We start from the raw sequence: 8,969 nt of genomic DNA, 5'->3' as shown, positions 1-8,969 counted from the left end.
TCAACTCTAGAATTTCCGTCTTAAGTTGATAAGGCTCAAGGGACGTCGTTCTGCCCAACATCCGTTAGGCTCCTGGGGGAGCATTGAAATTCTCAGGTCCGTGCCAAGGCTTATCCTCCGATCCAATGCCAATAAACGCTCCCTTCGCTAGCTTGCCCAGAGCCCTGCCTTCTTATTGTAGTAAGAGAAAATAAAACATCACTGATTTTCCGTAGCCAGTTTCTCCGGCGGTCCCCCATTGGTTCTGGGATTTTGAAACCTCAGTGACGATTATTGCACAGTTATCTTTCTCCTCTCCTTCGCAGAGAATATGTAGCACACCAGCAGGAATCTTTTTTAATCGTAGCCACGATGATTCACTGTAGTAGCACGAGACCAAAGAGCCTCTCTTTATTAGCATTTCTCTCAACAACATGATCCCCTTTACTCTTCCGCAACCCCTCTCGCCATAATGTACGCACCAGCTTCTTCAGCCCCTTTCGCCCGTGCCGCTCTCAACCCTCCCGTACGCTTCATACCACCATGCACAGCTCCAGCAATTGTCAAGCAGGAACCAGATGATTCGGAACCAATACTGATTGACAGTAACAGTCCTTCTCCCGAACCTCGATCCAGCATCGAATCTCGCTATCGCCTCTTCACGTCCCTCGAACTCGGCGATCACATCTTTCGAAGCCCACGATCCATCACGACTCCCGACGATCTCGACGACTCTGAACTGAAACGATGTTTCGATATACTCCACGCTTGCAGCCTTGCGACTGAGTTCAATGCGACGCTCTCGAAGACGAAGGATACAATGGAGGACTTCCTAACTGCCATCTTCAAGAACTGGACGGGAGACGCTGGTGAACCGGACAAGCCAGTTATGGACTTTGTGGTTCGCGAGTATATAAGCGTTGGAAACATTTGCAGTAAGAGATATGTCAATTGCAACGTCACTTGACTTGTCGTTAACTCTCCTAGGCCAGCCCGCCAATCACCGAACCAGCTCCTCGTGCGCCGAATCAGCATCCTGCCGCACCCCAGTCTTTGGAATCGCCACTTATCGAAGTCGACCAGCACAACTCAGCATTAGCTTCTCCACCACGGAACCAGAACAAGGCTCAAGTCAAGATGCGCACGACTTCTTCTGCCCGATGGAGCGCACTGACGTGAGACGGGAGGAGGGCGATTGGATGACGGATCTACGACGGAGCATGAAGAGGACTTGTATCAACAAGGTGCATAGGTACAACAAGCATCTTGCGATCTGGTATGTGAGATGCTTGGTCGGAGGTTGGGCGAAGGGAAGTATTTCGATGGGGAAGGACGTTGAGGTCTTTTCGTTTGTAGCGAAGGAGGCTGTTGATGCGGCGTTTGCTATGATGGGGGATGTTTGATGGGTCTTTCGGGAGATGGCGCACACTAAACTGAGAGACAATTGGCTTGGGCGTTAATACAGATACATCGAAGACAATACGTTGCACAAACACGGGAACAAAAGGATACATGGCTAGGAGTTTTGCTATTTGGGAGCTCACAAAGGACAATACCAGGATCAGCAAAACATGACTCTTCTTTTGAGATCTTTCTACTTTAGTCAACTTCTTGCAAGTGCTTCTTTATCGACCTCAAACCATTTGGGTGGTCATGTCCTTCGTGGTCCTCATGCTCGTCATCCTGCGGCCAATCGGGAAACCCATCATCAAACAGGTCCTCTAGCGCCTCACGCTTCTGTTCGTCACTCTTTTTCTCATTCCTCATAACCTTTTCCCACTTCTTCAACTCAGCGTCAGTGAGCAAACACTCATCCAACATCTTCTCAAGAGCCTTGTGATCCAAGTTCTCTCCGATAAACACGAGTTCCTGACGTCTGTCACCCCACTCTCCACCCTTCTTGATATCATGCTGCACAAGCCCATCAACCTCGGGGTCACCAGTCGTGTACTCCTCCGCGGGAAGGGTGCAGAACCATGGACGTCCACCGGTTAGTGTGAGCATAGCTCCAGCCTGAGACCAGTCTCCTGCACGGTGGGGCCTTGTTGCGAGAAAGAATTCGCCTTTTGAGCGGAAGAGACGAGCAAAGATGGGATGTTTGCGCTTGGTTTCGAGGATTACGTCGTTAGAAGGTGTGAAGAGGTCATCTGCGTCTTGCATCTCCGAGTCATCGAACTTTTGCTTCTTGGATGCAGGTTCGGGTGAAGGGGCAGATTCAAGGGTGGAATGGGAGCTTCGAGGTGATGATAGGGCTGAGCGCTTTTCTCGGGATGAAGAGGAGTCAGAAGTGTCTTGGTCGACTACAGCAGCTTCGGCTGAGTCCTCGGCATCTGGGTAGTCGACCATCTCAAGGTCTTCGTCATCTTCCTCTTCCTCTTCTTCCTCGTCGCCGTCCTCGGGCTGCTCAAGCTGCAGGATGAACTTGTCATACAACAATGCCCAAAGTCGGCGAGGGTGGAATGGTCGATGACGACTGTAGATGCAGCTTCGCACAGAGTACTCTTCAGTCTCGGGCTTTGGTGTAAGCACATTACGGCCATTGACCTAGTATAGTCAGTATAAAAGGCTCTTTGGGAAGATGGTCTGGGCACGAGTTTAACATACCTCCCGAACGGTCATGGCATGGAGATCCTGAAGCCATCCATAGCCGGATTGGGCAACTTGAAGGTTGAACATGCCAGTGTTGACAATCTGCTTGACATCGACCTTACCATAGCTCGACTCAAGGATCTTGGCGCGGTGGTTGAGCTTCTTGATCAAATCTAGCAAACGAGGTTTTGTCGACGCATCAACCTAGTAACATCTTAGCTTATCTGTCCCTGGAGAGGGGACGTTCTTGAACTCACCATATCGAGTTTGTTGAGGATGATGACATCCGCAAACTCAATCTGATCAACCATGAGATCAGAGACAGTCCTCTCATCCTCAGGCGTAACATCGTCACGCCTTGAAGAAATCAGATCACTCGTGTCAAAGTCATGCAGCATAGTGAAAGCATCAATGACAGTGACAGTAGTGTCGAGTCTGGCAAACTTCTCAAGACCACCAGCGTCCTTGCTGTGCAAAATTTAGTATCTCACCCCTCATTTCGGAAAAAATACTTACAGTTGCTTAAGAACCTTAATCATATCGTCGTCCAGACCGGGTGCGCCCTCAATGGATCCCATAGCGTCCATCTGCTCAGCAAGTCTCGAGTCGAATGTCTCAGCGACCTGCTCGGGCTCACTGATACCGCTGCTCTCGATGATGATGTAGTCAAACTCTTGAAGTTGAGCTACACGAACGAGTTCCTCCAGAAGATCACCGCGGAGGGTGCAGCAGATACAGCCATTCTGAAGAGCGATAACCTTCTCTTTGGTCTTTGAAAGATGGTGTGTTTTCTTGATGAGAGAGGCATCGACGTTGATACTAGAGGGGTCAGACTTTGGTATTGCTGGAAGGGGGTACGAACATACGCTCCAATGTCGTTGACTACTACCGCAATGCGGAGGCCATGCTCGCTTCGGAGGATATGCTGAAGAAGTGTCGTTTTACCAGAGCCCTAAACGGTCAGCAACAATTCCATGATCAGGGATCAGGGAGGCTCACCAGGAACCCAGAAAGAAGTGTCACGGGAAGAGCCTTTGGAGGAATGCTGGGCTTCTTAGCACCCTTGCTCTTGTTTCCTTTCTTAACCTTGTTCTTAGCCATTTTGAACCCGAAAAAGACAGCGAAGAGCAGAAGAAATCCTGGTGGGATGTAAGAGAGAGAGTTGAAATGGGTGCAGAAAGGCAACCTTCTTGGAACGGTGGTATTTCTACTTGTTGTGACTTACACAATATTCTTGTTTACGATTGTGGTGCTCATCAAGGTATGAACCCTGAGACCATCAAGGTGATGCTATCGCGAATGTGAGTGCCTTGATGACAATTTACGTGACTCTATTGGCTACCGTTGAGGAACACGGCCACTGAGTTCGGGACTAATAGTGAAAAGGTTTAGTGGAATATGCAGCCAAAGATGGGGGATGCGGAGCCTCCAAAGGGGTTTGACAGCTTCTGTGACCATGAAGACAGAATCGCAAAGTGGCAAGCTTACGACTCCAGTACTTCTAAGTAAATGAGATCATGAACGAATCCTCAAGAAAGCCTGAGCCAATACTCACGAACCTTGACATGTTTCTGACCGAAAGTATGGCAAGACGCCACTGCTCATTGATGATGATTGTGGGATGGCTTGATGTACTTCACGACCAGGGTATCTAGTGCATTATCAATTACCACAAGGTCATTGGCTTAGCCAGTCTCTTTCTAACAATCATCGCAGACTAGGAAATGTCTAAGTGGCTTGAGATCAAAGATTGTCGGCATCATGACAACCTTGTTGGGTTTGTTGAGAACCTTGATGGCTTTCGTCATGATGCCTCGAATGATGCAATAGGAAACTGTGTCTTATTTTTCTGGTAGCAAATTCTTGAACGCTGCTCGGAAGACATTTAATGGCGAGGTTTGATCAGTGATGATTTGCAAGGGGATCTCCACGGTTCTTATATAGAATACTAAAGCTGTCAGGCTAGTGACCAAAGTTGATGTGTCTTGGCTATATCAATTGAGGTACAAGGACTTTGGCAAGACTTACCCTGGCAGTTGCCTATCCAAAGCCATCCATTATGCGACTGGGCATAGAGTTGCATTGATTGTTTTGCGGTGGCATCTGATCAAAGTATGGCCCTAGATCAATAGCGTGGACTGGCACTACACCGGACTTCAGCTGAATGGAATAATGAATACTCAAAACTTGGATGCCTCGAGTGGTTGCGGTCGTAAGCAGACCTTGGCTTTTGATCGACATAATCCAGATGCTGGTGGTATATCATGACTGCACCCTATTTTTGGGAGCATGCTCTTAGAAGCTGGTCACAAAAAGTCTGTTTTCGCGAACTGAAGCAGCCTGCTTTTTCGATTGCTCTAAATTTTATGAGCAAACCAAGTGTCGTCACAGTGCTGAGAATCAGTTTCTTCACGATGCTCAATCTTGTGACGAAGTCGCGACACTCTAGACAGGAGCTCAGTCGAATCCGATCTTTCGGCCGAGCAACTGGGGGCCGGCCCTAGGGAAGCCAGTGATGAATTAATAGTTTCAACTGCTCGCAAGATAGAGACGGCACACTATCGCCTAGCGTGACAGATATACAGCTATCGAGAGGTATGGACATGGTCTTTCAGCTTGTTTTCCGATAAGCGCAGACACTTCTGAGATTTTACGATGAGACTCCTGGTAAGCGTACTGCAACGACAGCCGCGCTGCCTGCTGAAGTCTCCCTGTGAGAAGCGCTAGCAGAATAAATCACGTACCGACTTCCTACTGCCGGCGCTGTTACTCCGTACAATTAAAGTAAAATATTGCATGCCGAGGTGAGTAATAAATTGATCTTCGTCGAGATAATCAATAAACGGCAAATCTTAGATCTGATTGAAGCGTAATTGCAGGCTTTCTGTCTCTGTTACGGGGCTCAAGCCTCGGGTTGCCTAAATTGGTGATGATCTGGATATTCCTATACCCGGTCGTTGTTAGACGGCTTGACCGTAAGAGCCATAGACCGTCACAAAGATGATAGCTAGTCTATCTTAAAATAATAAAAATTAATTATAACAAGTCGTATGCATATGATCTTCTTTGAATTCGATTAATTCAACACGCTGGTTGTGCTTTTTATATAGAATCTGCTGATATTCACATAACGAGGCCCATCTCAGCCGAGACCAACTGCCGCTGGATCGAGCCGCAGTGCCTCCCGTCTCCCAGGCCCGAAACCGAAAAAGACAACTCTCAACGCGGGGTCTCCGCAATCTCCACGCCGGCCCGATCGTTCTACCCAAGGTAAACGGTAAACGACCTCACTCACCTCAATTATAAGATCAATTCCAGCTTCAGGCTCTTCAGCTTGCCATCAATTCCTCTCCTTCACCTTCACATCTGCCTGTACCGTGCGTGTCACCCAGCAACCAGCAGAGCAACATCAACAAAGCAAAGGGGCAAAGAGTTACACCGACAGACACACAGAGACACAATACAATGGCAGACACAAAACCCGCTTATGCAGGCACACCCGCCAACGTCCCAGGCGCGAACGTCTTCGACTTCTTATTCAGCAATCCCTTCCAGAACGAGAATGACTTTACGCCTAGAGCGAGACGTGTGCCAAAGATCCATGATGATCAGCCCATTTTCGTTGACCACGCCAGCGGTACGTTGCACTCCCAAACCTAATCTCACCTCACCTCACTCAATCTTGCATGCATGCCCAAACTCAACATCATATCATGGCGACACGTACTGACTTATCTAGACCGTCCTCTCACTTTCTCACGCGTAAAACGCGATGCCCTCACTCTAGCATCAAACCTCCAGTCTCTCGGTCTCGATCCCAATGAAATCGAGACCCTGCCCCCAACAGCATCATGTTCTGGCCCAGAGGTCGCACCTGTGGTGCTTATCCAATTGCCTAACTGTTTGCCCTTTGCGACACTGGTGACGGGTGCCCTCGCGGCTGGCTTAACTACCACATTAGCATCGCCCTCACTTTCGGCTACTGAGCTCTCATGGGTCATTAAGAACTCGCGCCCCCGCGTGCTCTTCACAGCGAAAGCCTTCCTCATCACCGTCGAGAAAGCGCTTGAGCAGCAGGAAGACGAGGCGTACAAGAGAAGTGTGCGCGTCTACACAGTCGATGTGGCAAGGGATCTGTATCCTCTCTCACCGGCTTCTCACGCCGAGGATGGCGATTGGAAGAACCTCCTGATGCCAGCGAAGGCGCCTCTTACCGCCGGTCACCCGTTCTCACCAGAATCCGCCGCTACACGAACAGCAATCATTCTCTGGTCATCTGGTACATCCGGTCGGTCAAAGGGTGTTTTGCTATCCCATCAAGCCATCAACTTCTCAATCGCGTCGCTGTGGCATGATGCGGACTATTACGGGTTTCACCAGCGATGGCTAGGCTACGTGCCATTTTACCACGTCTTCGGTCTCACCAACACCTTCCTACTGGCTATCGCAACTGGATCTACGGTGTTTACCATGCCCGCATTCAAGCTCGATACTGTTTTGTCCGCGATCCCGCGCCGACAGATTACTTATCTTCACATGGCTCCTCCCGTGGCCGTGATGCTCGCCAAGTCACCCGTGGTAGAACCTTTCGCGCGACGCGACGCACGCGGTCGCAATGCTTTCAGCAGTGTTGTCGCGGGTGTAACAGGCGGTGCACCTCTCGGCCATGAAGTCGTAGAGAAGGTCTTTCAACGACTCGGCTTCCTCGTGAGGCTTGGCTACGGCATGTCGGAAGCGTGCAGTGTCACTCTACAAAGAGGTCTTAGAGAAGAGGACATGCACAGTTACAAGCACGATACAGGAAAGCCTCATTGGGGCGTTGAGCTCATGATCGCCGGTTCAGGTGAATTGAACTCTGATGATTCCACCACGAAGGCTGCGCCGTTCGGTGCTGAGGGTGAGATTCTCGTGAGATCACCTGGATTGATGAGTGCGTATGTCCCATCCCATGGACTGGGAAGTAAGGAAGCGCCCGATATGAGCGTCACAACAGAGGCCTTCACATCAGATGGATGGCTTCGAACCGGCGATGTCGGCCATCTCGACGAGGAGGGCACTCTCTGCATCACAGACCGCATCAAAGAAATGATCAAAGTGCGCGCTTACCAAGTCGCGCCCGCTGAATTGGAGGCTATCCTCTGCAGCAGCGATGACGTTGCTGACGCTGGCGTAATTGGCATACATGACAAGAATGAAGCGACAGAGTGGCCACGCGCTTACGTCGTCGCAGCAGACGAGAGCAAGTCAGAGGCCGAACTTCAAAAGCTGGCGCATGATCTCAAGGATTTGGTCGAGAGTCATTCAGCGCGGTACAAGTGGCTCGTTGGCGGAATTGTCTTCGTAAAAGCGATCCCCAAATCACCGAGTGGAAAGATTCTCCGGAGGGTTATTCGGGATGGCGGCATTCAGGGCTTGGAGGTCTCACTCTACCAGCGCAAGAAGCGAGACCACAAGCTGTAAGCTTTTGACTATACGACACTACGCATGTACTAAGAGCGCTTGTAAAACTCTTTTTTCCATCTAACATTTCTCTTTATGGAGTATCTTATTAATAAAACGGTAGTTTAGAACTTTAGATTGCAGGTCTCAGCTGTGTTTACACAAAGATTACTAAAACATGCATCGTGATTGGTCGGGCTTCTAAATACCCGTGATGGATTCGGGCTCGGACTTAGCCCTTTCGGACAAGGGAGCTCTTTTCGGTCTGTGCAAGGTGTGGAGAGACAAAGAGCGAGAGTGGTATAAGACCTGCTTGTAGAACGGCAGTGAATGGGAAAGTATACGATAGAAATCCCGTTTGCATTCAATTTGCTTATAAATTAAACCTGTCAATTAAACCTGTGGCGAACTGCTTTATAAGGCCATTTCTAATAACACCACCTCGCAAACAGCATCACGTCAATCTCAAAATAACACCATGACGCACATTACATCAGAATCTACTCCCCTCCTCCCAGAGCCTGCCACCGAGCGCTTAATTTCCTACCAAAGCTCCCATCCCGCCTACGATGCGCGGCCACTGCACCCCAACTACAGCAAGCATGAAGAATGCCATGTTGACTACAGCGACATCCTTCGCGACATCATCATTGGCTTCTCAGACGGTCTCACAGTACCCTTTGCCCTAACAGCAGGCCTGTCAAGTCTCGGCAGTGCCAAGGTCGTCATTATCGCTGGCCTAGCAGAGCTCTTCTCCGGCATGATCAGCATGGGTCTAGGCGCGTACCTCGCCGCCGTGACAGAGCGCGACGCGTATCATTCACAAGCTGGTAAAAAGGAATTCGCGGTTCAAAATAGACCTGGTGATGAGCGCACGGGTGTTTACGATGTTTTGGAAAAGTACAGCGTCTCGCGAACTGCCGCTGCACCTTTGGTCGACGAGCTCTGCAAGAACCCCACAG

The 8,969-nt window shown here is 49.7% G+C and overlaps 4 protein-coding genes across 4 annotated transcripts; 3 read left to right on the top strand and 1 right to left on the bottom strand.

The window, feature by feature from the left end:
• Positions 1 to 451: 451 nt before the first annotated feature.
• FTJAE_14125 (uncharacterized protein) lies at positions 452 to 1,382 on the top strand (the record flags this gene model as incomplete). Its single annotated transcript, XM_037347333.1, has 2 exons — positions 452 to 914; positions 967 to 1,382. The coding sequence occupies 2 exons, from the start codon at positions 452 to 454 to the stop codon at positions 1,380 to 1,382; spliced, it is 879 nt and encodes a 292-aa protein (XP_037198863.1).
• A 196-nt stretch (positions 1,383 to 1,578) lies between these two features.
• On the bottom strand, positions 1,579 to 3,669 carry FTJAE_14124 (family inorganic phosphate transporter; the record flags this gene model as incomplete). The annotated part of the gene is made up of 6 exons (XM_037347332.1): positions 1,579 to 2,523; positions 2,584 to 2,772; positions 2,826 to 3,036; positions 3,085 to 3,387; positions 3,435 to 3,520; positions 3,568 to 3,669. 6 exons carry the CDS (start codon positions 3,667 to 3,669, stop codon positions 1,579 to 1,581), a joined length of 1,836 nt encoding a protein of 611 aa, XP_037198862.1.
• A 2,364-nt stretch (positions 3,670 to 6,033) lies between these two features.
• On the top strand, positions 6,034 to 8,028 carry FTJAE_14123 (4-coumarate ligase; the record flags this gene model as incomplete). The annotated part of the gene is made up of 2 exons (XM_037347331.1): positions 6,034 to 6,205; positions 6,308 to 8,028. The coding sequence occupies 2 exons, from the start codon at positions 6,034 to 6,036 to the stop codon at positions 8,026 to 8,028; spliced, it is 1,893 nt and encodes a 630-aa protein (XP_037198861.1).
• A 457-nt stretch (positions 8,029 to 8,485) lies between these two features.
• FTJAE_14122 (CCC1-like protein) lies at positions 8,486 to 8,969 on the top strand (the record flags this gene model as incomplete). The annotated part of the gene is made up of 1 exon (XM_037347330.1): positions 8,486 to 8,969. A coding segment is annotated over one exon (484 nt), but the record flags the coding sequence as incomplete, so codon positions are not given.

Source organism: Fusarium tjaetaba (assembly GCF_013396195.1).
Source record: "Fusarium tjaetaba strain NRRL 66243 chromosome Unknown NRRL66243_c0000557, whole genome shotgun sequence".
Lineage (NCBI taxonomy): Eukaryota > Fungi > Ascomycota > Sordariomycetes > Hypocreales > Nectriaceae > Fusarium > Fusarium tjaetaba.
The sequence above is the reverse complement of the archived record's forward strand: the minus strand, read 5'-3'. Positions and strand labels throughout refer to the sequence as shown.